The 14,084-nt window shown below is 51.4% G+C and overlaps 2 protein-coding genes across 2 annotated transcripts in view; one reads left to right on the forward strand and one right to left on the reverse strand.

Annotated features, from left to right (window-relative positions):
- Positions 1–782: 782 nt before the first annotated feature.
- On the forward strand, positions 783–6,586 carry TMEM179B (transmembrane protein 179B). Its single transcript, XM_083374281.1, has 5 exons — positions 783–974; positions 2,419–2,603; positions 2,695–2,829; positions 4,031–4,109; positions 5,686–6,586. Exons 1-5 carry the CDS (start codon positions 876–878, stop codon positions 5,830–5,832), a joined length of 645 nt encoding a protein of 214 aa, XP_083230407.1. The 5' UTR covers positions 783–875; the 3' UTR covers positions 5,833–6,586.
- The window catches only part of COPA (COPI coat complex subunit alpha), a 48,926-nt gene continuing 41,415 nt past the window's right edge, over positions 6,574–14,084 (reverse strand). Inside the window, exons 28-33 of the mRNA XM_083374167.1 lie at positions 13,018–13,154; positions 12,346–12,532; positions 10,616–10,726; positions 9,812–9,973; positions 8,685–8,879; positions 6,574–7,142 (exon numbers count right to left, since the gene is read on the reverse strand). Coding sequence (XP_083230293.1) covers positions 7,083–7,142; positions 8,685–8,879; positions 9,812–9,973; positions 10,616–10,726; positions 12,346–12,532; positions 13,018–13,154 — 852 coding nt within the window. The 3' untranslated portion in view covers positions 6,574–7,082. The remainder of the gene's footprint in view (positions 7,143–8,684; positions 8,880–9,811; positions 9,974–10,615; positions 10,727–12,345; positions 12,533–13,017; positions 13,155–14,084) is intronic.

The raw sequence follows: 14,084 nt of genomic DNA on the forward strand, positions 1-14,084 counted from the left end.
CCTATTTCTTTAACAGAACTGGAAAATTACATGTACATTTCTCACAGTTTGAAGGGAAAATATCAGAACAGAAGCGAGCAAAACGAAGCTTTTTTGCAACAAAATGGGATTTCTCAGGCTAAAAGCAGCTAGGCCACTCCAAGAGTTGCATGGTCTCACCGGGGTTTCCCACCCACCCACCTCCGCTGGCCCCCTTTGCGTCTCCCCTGCTAACCTCTGCTTTGTTCAAGCAAGGTATTTGCCAAACCCTGGTTTGTTTAAGCAAGGGTCCTTTTTCCAATCCATGGTTTAAGCAGGTTTACCAAACCCTGGATTGTTCAAGCTAGGTAGTTTTGACGCACCCTGGTTTGTTCAAGCAGGGTATTTTGCCAAACCCTGGTTTGTTTAAGCAAGGGTCCTTTTTCCAATCCATGGTTTAAGCAGGTTTGCCAAACCCGGGTTTGTTCAAGCTAGGTAGTTTTGACACACCCTGGTTTGTTCAAGCAAGGTATTTTGCCAAACCCTGGTTTAAGCAAGAGTTTTTTTCCCAATGCATGGTTTAAGCAGGTTAGTTTGCCAAACCCTGGTCTGTTCAAGCTAGGTAGTTTTGACACATCCTGGTTTGTTCAAGCAAGGTATTTTGCCAAACCCTGGTTTAAGCAAGTTTTTTTCCAATCCATGTTTAAGCAGGTTAGTTTGCCAAACCCTGGTCTGTCCAAGCAAGGTAGTTTTGACACAGCCTGGTTTGTCCAAGCCAGGTAGGCGGGGTCCGGCCGGCCGCCTTTGCGCCAGACGAAGCCGGGTCAGCCCCAGCGGCTCCCTCGGACGCCACCTGCTTCGGGCGGGCGGGTGACGCGGGGGCGGGCGGGGCGGCTGGCCCGGGTCCCAGCGCGAAGATGGCGCGCCCGTCCGTCCGGCTGCTGCTGGAGCTGGCGCTGAACGCCGCCGCCCTGCTCGCCGCCCTCGGCTGCGCCGCCGCCCTGGCCCTGGCCCAGGTGAGCCCCGCGGGCGGGCGGGGAGGCGGGGGGGTCCGGCCGGGCCTCAGGCCCGCTCGCTGAGTGACCGTTGGAAGTCCCCAGGGCCCCGCAGGGAAGGCGCGGGCGGCCCTTCCTCGCGCTTACGACCGCGGTCACGTGACGAAGACTCGGGCCCCTGGCGGGACTCTCCCTTTGCGGCGCCCCCCCCCCGTTTCTCCGCCAAGCAAATCGCGAGGGGAGGCCAGATTCGCTTAGCGGCTGTGTCCTCGTTTTTACAACTCGCCGTCAGGCGCTTAGCCAGGGTGGCCAGAAAGGGGGCCAAACGGGGGCAAAACTCGCTGAACGGCCGTCTGGCTCAACCGTGGAAAGTTTGGAGTCCGCTGTGGTCGTAAGCCGAGGACCCTGGAGTTGGGTCACAACAACCGGCGCTGGTGCTCCTGCCTGCTCCTTCCCCCCCTCTTGGCCCCCCAGACCTGGTTCGCCCCTCCCAGCCAGGCGCCCTGGAGGCTGGAGACCCCGAGGGGCTCCTGCTTTTATGACTGGTGGACTTCAACTCCCAGAATTCCTCAGCCAGCCTGACACAGCTTGGAAACCTCTCCCTTTCCCCTCAGCGTGGCTGGCTCAGGAATTCTGGGAGTTGAAGTCCACAAGTCATAAAAGGGCCAGGTTTGAAGACCCCTGGTTTAGAGTATAGGCCAGGGGCAGGCAACCTTGGCTCTTTTATGACTGTGGACTTCAACTCCCAGAATTCTTGAGCCAGCATGGCTCAGCATGGAAACTTCTCCCTTTCCCCTCAGCATGGCTGGCTGAGGAATTCTGGGAGTTGGAGTCCACACTTCATAAAAGAGCCAAGGTTGCCTACCCCTGTGAACCTGGCACAGGGGGAAGACAGGCAGTGGCTCTGGGTTCAAGTGTGAAAATATAGTTGCCTTTTTTAAGGGCCTTCAAGATGGGTGGGGTGGTTCCAAATTCAAGATTTCTTTTGCCTAGACCAGGGGTCTCCAACCTTGGCAACTTTAGGACTTGTGGACTGCAACTCCCAGAATTCCTCAGCCAGCTAAGCTCTGAGACGGGGAGTTCTAGTCCTACTTTAGGCATGAAAGCCGGCTGGGTAACTTTGGGCCAGCTTTCCTCAGCCCACCTCGCAGTGTTGTTGTGATGGGGAAAATAGGAGGAGGAGGAGGAGGAGGAAGGTCTGATGGATATGCTCACTACTTTGAGTGAGTACTAAAAATAATAAAGGCAGGGCAAAAAAATAGGAAAAAGAAAAAATAAATCTATGGAGCAACCACCTTCAGCCAGTCAGCATTGCACCCTTCAGCCTGGCATCGGGGGGGGGGGGTGGATCCCATCCTCCACAGCGACAGGTGCTTAGCAGGGCAGGGCAGGGCCGGTCATCTCACCGTTTTTGGCCAGCAGACCCATCACCCCTCTGCTGCCTCCCCCCCTCCCTCTTTCTCAGGGGGGCTTTGGTGGCCAGTGCATTCTGTACGGGTCAGTGGGCTACAACGGGACGCTGAGCCTCCAGAGTTCCAGCCCTCCCTCGCTCTGCTACTTCATCTCTGCCATCTCTGCGCTGACGGCCATCTTCACCCTGTTCTCCCTGTTCCGCGGCATCTACAGTGTGTGCTATGGCGACGGACACTTGTGAGTGAGGGTCCAGGAGGGGGCGGGCTGGACCGCTGGTGCCCGGTGGGAGCATCCTGGTCCTGACGCGGCTTCTCCTGCTCTCCCGCAGGACCCACCCCTGGATTAAGACCTCCTTGGTGCTCTCAGCCACCGTCCTCTTCTTCCTTCTCGTCTCCGCCTGCGTTCTCCGCGTTGGCATGGATGTCTTCTGTGGCTCCATTCGGAAAGCCAAAGCTGCAGCAAGGCAAGCACCTCGGGCCAAGGAGGGGGCAAAACGAGAAGCAAAGAGGGTCTTTGGCTGCCTTCGCACGGCATGTTAACCTGATCAGGGAACAAACCCTTCTCACACGGGGCTTTCAACTTCAGCAAGCAAATCGTTTGGATTTGCCCCACCTGCTAAACTGCCAAAAAAACTAACTCAGCCTGTTGTGGAAATGATCCTGGTAGGCTTTTAGCTGACCTGGTTACCTGTGTTGTGAGAGTGCAGTGATGACACAGTAATCAAATAGTGCAGTAGTAGCAGTACTAGTAGAAATAGAAGAACAGAGTCGGAAGGGACCTTGGGGGGTCTTCTGGTCCAACCTCCTGCTCAAGCAGGAGATCCTATACCAGTGGTGGCGAACCTATGGCACGCGTGCCAGAGGCGGCACTCAGAGCTCTCTCTGTTGGCACACGCGCCACCGCCACCAGCAGCAGCTCCATCAGGCCACCACCATTGCCCGGAGCAGGAGGCCCGCCCAGCACAAAGGAGGCGAAGCGCCAACTAAGTGGCAAGCTCGAGCAGAGGTAGTAAAGCAGAGGTCACCAACCCTTGTCGATTGATGGACTGGAAGAAAAGGGAGGGGAAAGCATTTTACATGCATGCACAGGGCTGCGAGCACACACATGCTGCAAATGGGGTGGGGTTAGTGCCTGCCTGATACTCACTAGCCCTGCCCCGTTCTTGCATGGTGCAGCATCTTGTATCTGCACCCTGCAGTGCAGCGGCGGCTGTTTTTGCGCTTTGCAGCACGGTGGCCCATTTTTGCGCCTCCGGATTTTGCGTGCCAGAGGCGGCACTCGGAGGCACCTCGCTGCCCCCCATGAGGGCACCACAATGCTGCTGCAGCCCTGGCACTTTGCGATAAATAAGTGGGTTTTGGGTTGCAGTTTGGGCACTAAAAGGTTCGCCGTCGCTGTCCTAGCCATTCCAGACAAATGGCTGTTCAGTCTCTTCTTCAAAACCTCCAGTGTTGGAGCACCCACAATCTCTGGAGAGAAGCGACTTCCACCACCTGTTTCTCCTTAGTTCCAGGTTGCTTCTCTCTTTAATAATCCTCTACCCATTACTTCTGCCCCTGCCCTCAAGTGATTTGGAGAGTAGTAATAGTAGCAGTATTTCAGTAGCTACCTTGAGGGCCGGTTCTTACCTGAACTTTGCAAACCGCTTGTTCCCTTCCCTGCAGCTGCCAAGAGGCACAGCGCAGTTCCTGGGTCTCGCCTTATCAGGCTGGAAACTTCTACAACAACCTCTACGCTGCCCAGGTGAGTGGCTTTCTTAACTGCCCCCCCCTTGGTTCCTCCACGCAGCAGGGCACAAAGGACTCACGGCTTGTTTGTTCTTTTGAAAACTGAAAAGGCTGCCTACTCGCCCAGTAACCCCAGGCAGCTCACAAGAGCAAAGAGAACATAGAACAGATCATACTGTGCCCACCGTGTGCCAGAGCAGCCATGCCCAAGGGGTGGGGAAGGGGCGGGTTTTCACAGCCTCAGAAAGGCTGAAAGGTGGCATCTCCAGGTCACCTGATCAAAATTTGGACGCTTAGCAACTGACAGGTACTTATGACAGGTCGCAGTGACCCAGGCTCATGTGATCTCCTTTTGGGACCTTCTGGCAAGCCAAATCAATGGGGAAGCCATCTTCACTTCCCCACTTAACAGCCGCAGTGATTCACTTAACAACTGTGGCTGGGAAGGTCATAAAATGGGGCAAAACTCACCTAGCAACAGAAATTGCTAGGTGTAAGTTGAGAACTAACTGCTTTTTAAAATTGCTTCGTTTATTTGATATTTTAATGTTTTGTCTCTTTTGCTTTTTAATGTTTGTAAGCTGCCCGGTCCATTTGGCCAGGTGGGCAGCATATAAATCGTCCATCATTCTTTATCCTGAGGCCTCATACAGAAGTTGCTGTCTGAGTAGTACAGGTAGTCCTTGACTTACAACCATTCGTTTACTGACCGTTCCAAGTTACAGCGGCAAGGAAAAGAGTGACCTATGACCATTTTTTCACTCGTTAAGCACCGTTGCGGCAACCCCAGTGGTCACGTGATCAACATTCGGGCGCTTGGGACATCCTATTTATCACCGTCGCACTGTGATCCTCTTTTGCGACTGTGACGAGTAAAGTCAGTGGGGAAGGCAGATTCACTTAACAACCATGTGACTTTAACAACTGCCGTGATTCATTTAACAACTGCAGCAAGAAAGGTGATAAAATGGGGCGAAACTCAACAGTAACAGAAATGTTGGGCTCAATTGTGGTCGTAAGTCAAGGACGACTACCTGTATTGCCTAGCCCAGCGGCTCCCAACCTTTTCTATACCCCCTGCACCCTAGAACTTCCGATATGTTCTCGCACCCCACACAAAAGTTCGAACTAAACGAATTATGCATCTACACTGTAATTTGGAAAAGCCAGGTTTTTGCACCCCCTGGAATATCGTCTCGCATCCCCGGTTGGGGACCCCTGGCCTATTTTATTTTTATTTTTATTTCATTTATATCCCGCCCTTCTCTGAAGACTCAGGGCGGCTTACAAGCTTAGCAGTAGCCTAGCCGATATTCCTGTCTGAAGAGTTTGGATGACCTGACATCCAGGAACTACACCCCCCCAGCTGGAAGCCCACCATCCTCTTAAGAACATCCTTCTCCTTTTAGGAGACTGGATGGAAGTCGTCCAAAATCTAAGACCTGGGATGGAGCGGATCCACCAGGACTCCCTCACCTTCAGTGGCACTAATTGTACTGGAGGCCTTCAGTTGGAGTGGCTTTGCTGCAAGGTCTCTTCCTGTCGTCTTCTTTCTGTTCCCACCAACTCTTTTTTTCCCCCTCTGCCTTTAGGCAACTGCTTGGGTGAACTTCTTGCTCTGGTTCTTGATGTCCTTCCTGCTCTTTGTGGAATGCATCCGCAAAGCCCCCTACCAGCCCGTCCAGGACAACCCCCAGGCTGACATTACGGTGCCCACCCCTGGTCACCAGTCTCCTTGAGGACGAGGGAAGGAGGCACCACGATGGGTCCTCCTGTTCGGACAATCTGCCACCTTCTGTCCAGGTGGCAGAGGGCAGCGCCTCCCTTGTTTTGACAAGAGTCTGGACTGTTGAAAGTCTCTGTTGGGTTTACCCAGAATGACGTCTGGAAAGGTCACAGCTGGAGCACCTCTGGAATTCGCTGTCCTGTAGCTTTCCTCACTCCCATTCACAACCCCGTCACGTTCTCGTGAAGGTCACTCCCGAATAGAGGGTTCCCACAAACAAGTTCACAACACAACGAGGGCTACGTGGGAAGGACAATCTTGCAATTTAAGGTTTTGTAGGTCGAATGAACTGTGATTAGTGTGTTGCAGCAACATGGCCCACTTTATTGGCAAACACACGGCCAACTTGACTTTGTGCCTTGAGACCACTCACACCATCAACTCTGCTTCTTTTGATGTTGTCTACCTCCACACAGGAAGCACCAACATGGTGATGGTGTTGAATTAGGTCAACTAAAATCTCCATTCCCAGCATGCACTAGTGAAATGGAGACGCGCTCTTCCAGCTATGCTACCCCACCAGGACAAATCCCATCATCCTCAGCTTCTGGAGGAATCCTGCGGTCAAACCCTGAAGGAATGGCCCACATTACCTCATTGGGGGAAGGGCGGGGGGGTCAATTGGGAAAAAACTGGCTCTTTTCTCCCATTTTGTCTGGATCTGTAGCTTTTCACACTGAAGCAGACCAATACACTCTTTTCCTTGACTGGTTTCTCTTTATTGAGTCTGAGAACGTAAAAATAAGCAGAATGGGTGTGGGAGGACAGAAAAATGACAAAAGATGGGGGAAGCAGCGGGGTTTGAGGCCCATTCAGCGTACGAAATGAAGACACCCCCAAATTTTCTGTCTCTTCGTAGATCTTCCCCGGGGAGTTTTTTCCAGCCTTAATTAGCCCAGCAGACATTGTTTCTCAATCTTGACAACCTGAAGATGTGTGGACTTCCAACACCCAGAATTCCCAGCCAACCCAAAGCTGGCTAGGGAATTCTGGGCATCGAAGTCCACACATCTTCAAGTTGTCAAGATTGAAAAGCTGCTAAACTGGAAAATGATGGGACAGGCTCCATATTTTGATCTGCCAGAAAATAACGGGTCCCATCTGAAATGCTACAGGAGATGATAGAAAAAGCAAAGACTCGGAGGGGGGTCACTGGACACTGGCCAGGATGGAGACGAGGCTGGGGTGCAAGACCAGGCCACCTCAGCGGAACTGCAGAGGGCTGATCCTCAAGCCGATGACATCTTTGCCGATCTCCGTCACCTGCATCCAAAGGAGGTATAATTAGTGGTCCCCCAATTAAAAAATAATCTCCCTTTATAGGTTTTGCAGCCTCCTTGCCTTCTCTGAACTCTGATGGCACGTAACGCTGGGGGTAGATCTTGTTAGGGTTAGTCTCCCTACAATAGCAACAGCACTTACTTATATCCTGCTTCACTGCTTTCACAGCTAAGCGGTTTACGGGGTCAGCCTCTTGCCCCCGACAATCTGGGTCCTCATTTTAAACAACCTCAGAAGGATGGAAGGCTGAGTCAACCTGAAGTCAGTCAGGATCGAACTGCTGGCAGCAGGCAGAGTCAGCCTGCAATACTGCATTCTAACCACTGCACCACCATGGGAAGGAAGGATAGCAATAGTACTATAATATAATAATATAATATAATGTAATAGTAATATAATACTATATATATATATATATATATATATATATATATATATATATATATATATATATATATATATATATATATATATATATAATGTAATAATATATAATATATATATAATATAATATACAATACAATATAATAGTACTATATAGCAATAGTATATAAGTCTAATATACCACTTCACAGTGGTTTACAGCCCTCTCTTAAGTGGTTCACAGTCAGCCTGTTGCCCCCAACAATCTGGGTCCTCATTTTACCGACCTCGGAAGGACGGAAGGTGGGGGTCAACCTTGAGCTGGTGAGATTTGAACTGCCGGCAGCCGGGAGTCAGCAGAAGTAGCCTGCAGTACTGCATTCTAACCACTCTGCCGCCTCTGCTCATATGGTTGCTATTGATGTAGTTCATTCCCAAGCGAGACTGTGCGTTATTTTTAGCTTGGTGTGATGGAGAACACTGCCAGTTGTGGTTTAACACAAATGTGTCTTTCTGAAGTTAATCTGTGGTTCTAGCCAGATGTGATGGCAAAATGGTTCAACCAAGAACCCCGGGAGGGTGGGGGAGAGACGGGGGAGTGTAGACAGAAGGGCTCACACGAGTGAAAGATTATTATAGGAAGGGAAGCTGGCTTTTTTGGGGGGGGGGGAAAGATCAGATTTTGTCTGCATGTTCAAGTCACGAGAAGAGGTGAGAGAATTTACACAGAGGTCATTTAGACCATCCAGTGGAAGGTGTTACACTACTTTCCCTTGTGGTTTGCAGTATAGGCCACAATGGATGACTTGCATGCAGCTCTTAAGCCAGATGATGCTTTAAGTGCAGTCTCTCAACTTCAAGGCAGGGCTGGCTTTAAGACAGGTAGACTTATAAGGCATGGTGGCTGGGGAATTCTGGGAGTTAGCTTTATTTATTTAAGAAAAATTTATATGGCCGTCCAACCCACTCTTGGTGACTCCGGACAGCTTACAGAGATACATCAATCATGCTGACTGAGGAATTCTGGGAGCTGAAGTTCTTGGATCATAAATGATGCCGGGAGGGGGAATTCTGGGAGTTGAAGTCCACCCGCCCGAAAGTCACCCAGGTTGAGAAGCCCCGCCTTGAGGGGCGTGTCCAGAAAGAAAAGCCTCGACTTACAGTTGTGACCCGGCAGATCTGGCTGCGGAACTCGGGCGAATAGCAGGCCCCGCTGAGCGGGCACTTCTCCACCGGTTTGCCCCGGTAAATGGGCCGGAAGGAGGCAGCACAGATGTCGAACGGGTTGTGCATGTCATAGTTGAGCTGGTGAGTGTCGCTGGGGTTCTTCTCACAGGCCGACAGGATTTTGCGGGTCTGGAAGAGCCGGAACAGCGAGAGGGCAGGAGGTGAAAAGGGGGCCCCCGAAACGGCTGCTCTGCACCCCTTTGCTACCGGCTCCCATTCGCCACCCAATGTGGCTCCCACCAGCACGGCGGTTCTTTCCTTTCCTTCCTTCCTTCCTATTGTCTGTCTATCCATACATCCATCATGTCTATCTATCACGTCTGTCCATCCACCCATCATGTCTATCCATGCCTGTCTATCATCTATTTATCTATCTATCCATCTATCTATATCTGTCTGTTTCTGTCTCTGTCTGTCTGTCTGTCCATCCATCCGTGTCTGTGTCTCTGTGTCTCTCTGTCTCTCTGTCTGTCTGTCTGTCTGTCTATCTATGTCTGTGTCCATCTGTCTATCTATTAATCCATCCATCAGTGTCTGTCTGTCTGTCTGTCTGTCTGTCTGTCTATCTATCTATCTATCTATCTAATCTAATCTATCTCATCCATCCATCCATCCATCCATCCATCCATCCATCCATCCATGTCTCTCTATTTCTGTTTGTTTCTATTTCCTTATATCTCTTTCTGTCTGTTTACTCCTCTGTCTTTCTCAGTCATCTAATTCCTACGGCCGCCTACCTCACAGAAATGTCTAGGAGACTTACAAACCGCCCAATAAAACAACAAGGCCTTTCTTGTCCTCTAAGGCCTTAGTGCACTTTCAGAAAAAGCTGGCTTTGATCCACAAGAAGAACACAGTGGGGAGACTGTGACTCCCTCTTCCCGTTTTAGCTTGGCGATCTCTCCGCTGAATAACAGGATTGTCCGCCGTCACATCAGCGCCACCTCTCCAGGCCTCCCAGAGTCAAAAGAAAAGCCCCCAAGAGACTTCCTGCTTCCTTCTGGAGACCCCCCTCCCCCAGCCAGCCTCTCCTTGATGCCCCCTTCCCATGGGGCGCCCACCTGCTGCGCCACTTCGGGCTTGGGGCCGAGCTCCAAGAGACGGCGGGCGAAGGTGGCGGCCGTCTTGAAGTTCTTGAGTTTGAAGAAGAGGTTGAGTGCCGTTCGCAGGACCAGGATCATGTGGATGGGCTGCAGGCTGGCGTGGGTGAAGTAGGCAGCCATCTGCAGGGAACAGTGTGCATTCAGAAAGGGGGGGTGTTTGCAGGAAAAGGGACGGGGTCTCAGACGCAGAGGCTTCAGGTCACCGCAGGGTCTGCACTTGCATGGTTTTGGCCAGGAAGAAGGGTCCAAGAGTCCCAGAATCCCCAAAGCAGCTGGAGACCCGACCCCTCCCACAGAAGGCAAAGCACGCTGCCGCCATCCCAGACACTCGCCGGGGGTCAATGCAGCACCAGGCTGTCACTTCTTAGCCTGAGTCCCACGTTGGTCCCACCAAGAGCCGACCAACTGTTGGGTACAAAGGATCGGGACCGTCTGTGAGGTTGCGGTTCAAAAGATTTATTGCCTGAGCTTCTACACAAGGATCTGGTCAACTAAGATTCAACGCTCGATGCCAGAGAAGGGTGAACAGACTTAGACCATTTGTGGGAATGCAATGATTCTAGGCTGATGACTCTCTTAACTCCCACTACCAGCTCTGCTTGCTCTTTTTCAAACGTGCTTTTCAACCGTGGAAACTTTTAAGACTTGAGGGTTTTAACGCACAGAATTTCCCAGCCAACTCTGCTGGCTGGGAAATTCTGGGAATTGGAAGTCCACAGTTCCTCAAGTTGCCCAGGCTGGACACCCCTGCCCTACACCAACCTCACAAATGCGCTTCTGTTCCTCCAGAGTGTCCTTGGGCAGCTTCTTCCTCTCCAGCTCCATGGACAGCCCCACAATGTACTCCCGGCAGATGGCGATCAGCTGCTGGGCCTGCAAGGCAAGAGAGCCTCAACCTTGAGTCACAACCAATGAAAATCTGTACGATAGGATGCTTTCTGTCACAAGCCTTGGGGGGAAGGGGGGAAATGAGAAACCAGTAGATGGATGAGCTCTCTGTCTTGGGGAGGGGATGGAATTTCAAGGCCACAAGAAGAAGAAATGGGTGAAGCTGGTCAGAGAGAGCTCCAGCCTGGAATTATGGAGAAATTTCCTGACAATGGGGACAATTATCCAGTGGAATGAGTGGCCTCCAGAAGTTGTGGGTGGTCCATCGCTGGAGGTTTTTAAGAAGAGATTAGACAGCCAGGTGTCCAGAGTGATGTAGGGTCTTCTGCTTGAGCAAGACCTCCAAGGTCCCTTCCAGCCCTAGGATTCTATAACTGTTGCGATCATTTTAATGAATCCAACATTCAAGTTTGTCTCGGTTCACATTTGCTTACTATTCCAGTCATCAACTAGGGTCTCAGCAGGACTACATAGCAGGTATTATAACCTCCGTGTCCAACAGTCTCCGGGGGTGGACTGATCTGATAGGTCCTTCCTTCCTGTGAAGGGATGCGGCCCTGGAGAAGCCAGCAGACCATGACAAGGGGATCAAAGACAGGCCCACCAATTCCAACTACAAAGGCACTGCTCCAACAAGAACACCAAATTGGGGGTGGGACCCCCCTATGCCTACTTAGGTCATGGATGATTTGGGAGAGGACTATGGAGGTCATGGCTTCGTGGAGGTTGTGGCTAAGGGACAAACGTCCATTTTCTCCTGGTTGGCATTGCAACATGCGTTTGTTGACCCTGCTGCTGGGCAACCTTGAAAGACAACTCATCTAAAAGGCTTCCAGGCCGGAGACAATGGGCACCATCTGGCCGGGCCTGGCTTTGCCTCCTTGCTGGAAATCCTTCCCCTTCTCCCATTTTATTGAACAGAATAGAATAACAAGAGTTGGAAGGGACCTTGGAGTCTAATCCACTGCTCAGGCAGGAAACCCTAGACCATTTCAGACAAATGGCCGTCCAGTCTCTTCTTAAAAACTTCCAGTGTTGAAGCACCCATAACTTCTGGAGGCAGGTAGTTCCACTGGTTAATTGTTCTCACTGTCAGGAAATTTCTCCTTAGATCCAGGTTGCTTCTCTCCCTGATTAGTTTCCATCTGTTGCTTCTTGTCCTGCCTTCAGGGTCTTTGGAGAATAGTTTGACCCCCTCTTCTTTCTGGCAGCCCCTCAAATATTGGAACACTGCTATCCTGTCACCCTAGTCCTTCTTTTCATTAAACTAGACATGCCCAATTCCTGCAACTGCTCTTCCTACGTTTTAGCCTCCAGCCTCCTAATCATCTTTGTTGCTTTTCTCTGTATTCTTTCTAGAGTCTCAATATCTATTTTACATCGTGGCAACCAAAACTGGATGCCGTATTCCAAGGGTGGCCCTACCAAGGCAATATAAAATGGTATTAACACTTCACGCGATCTTGATTCTATCCCTCCATTAATGAGCCTAAGACTGCGTTGGCCTTTTGGGCACCTGCAGCGCACAGCTGGCTCACGTTGAAATGTTAACTATGTAGGCATTCCAAGTGGGTGCCCGACTGGCAAAAGGGAACGATACGCACCTCAGCAATCTCCTGCTTGTTGTCCACCACCAGCAGCGGCACGCTGAGCAAGACGGAGCGGAATTTCTCCACCGCCTCCTCAAACTTGCCGGCCGTGGTGAGCTGGTAGCAGAGCTGCAAGCGCTGAATCAGGTCGTTCAGCTTCAGGCCCACAGCCGGGACGGCGTTTTTTACCCCGGCGTCCTTCCTGGAGGGGACATCAGAAAGAGGGAAGGTGAGCGCCGGCCCGGTGCAGAAGCCGGAAGGTGAAAAAAATGGTTGGAACGATCTCAGTCCTGAAATTCTGCCACGAATTTGCTTGTCAGACAGTCGCAGGTGGTGATCACGTGGCCCCAGGGACACTGTGGCCGTCACGGAATATGAGCCTGTGGCCAAGCCTGTGAATTTTGATCACATGGCCACGGTGATGCAGCCGCAGTCATGAGTGTGAAAAAATGGTTACAAGTCACGTTTTTTTAAGTGCTGTTGTAATTTCGAACGGTCACTCAATGAACTGTTTTAAGTCGAGGGCTACCTGGAGAATAAACGAAGCCCAAAGGCCAGCGGGGTCTTCAGTCCAGGACAAGCCCCCCCCTTTCCTTCTGCCCTCCCGATGCGGCTGGCTTGAAGCAAAGACCACCAGTGGCACCCCAGAGCAGGCCAGGAGAACCAGGCGCTTGGCCCACCACCTACCAGTTGCGATGAGGATAGCCATACATGGAAGGCAGGCTGGGCAGAGCCTGGTAGGTCGTTCGGCCTCGGGCGAAGGTCTGCAGGAAGAGCTGCCTGTAGGGCGTGAATGTGACCACTCCCACCTGGTCATGGAGGAGCTGTGGAGAAAACAGGTGGGATGATCACGCTGCAGCTCCGGGCTGCCTTGTTAAGAGTCCTCCCCAGCCTCCAGAGCAGCATTTAAATAAATAAATAAAATAAATAAACCTTTATTGTCAAAGTACAACATGTGTACATTGAGATTAGCTGAGCCTCCCCCCCTGCTCTCTCCCCCCAACACACAGGGACAACAAACCCTCCATCCCACCACACTACGCGAACCAACTACACCACACACCGGCCTCCCAAGTCAATTCTGCATAAGATTATGTCCCATTCAAAAGCCTAACAGCCCACGGATAAAAGCTATTTTTCAGCCTGTTGGTACGGCTGGCTATATTCCTATATCTCCTACCGGATGGTAGGAGAGTAAAGAGATACCGTCCAGGGTGTGAGTCATCCCTGAGAATCTTCCTCACTCTTCCAAGGCAACGAGCCCTGGCGAGGTCATCCAGTGGTGTCAGGGAACAGCCCACAATGTCTTGTGCTGTGCTCACCACCCTCTGTAATACTTTCCCGTCCGCGGCTGTCAGACCAGCACACCAAACCACAATACCATACGAGAGGACGCTCTCTATAGTAGACCGGTAAAAGAGGGTCACTAGCCATTGTTCTATCCTGTTCTTCCACAAGACCCTGAGAAAGTGGAGTCTCTGTTGGGCCTTTCTGGCCACCTGGGTTGTGTTAACTTTCCAGGTCAGATCTTCACAGAAATTTAAAGGAGGAAACTCTCCACACAGTGCTCCCCGATGTAAAGTGGGGCAGGTTCCTCTTTTTTTCTCCGGAAGTCTAACACCATCTCTTTCGTCTTGCCGATGTTTAGGTGTAAGTTGTTGTTACTACACCATATGGATAGTTTTTGTACCTCCGCCCTGTATGCTGTCTCATCCCCACCTGTAATAAGACCCACCACAGTTGTATCATCATTT

The sequence above is a fragment of the Vipera ursinii genome (assembly GCF_947247035.1).
Source record: "Vipera ursinii genome assembly, chromosome: 15".
Lineage (NCBI taxonomy): Eukaryota > Metazoa > Chordata > Lepidosauria > Squamata > Viperidae > Vipera > Vipera ursinii.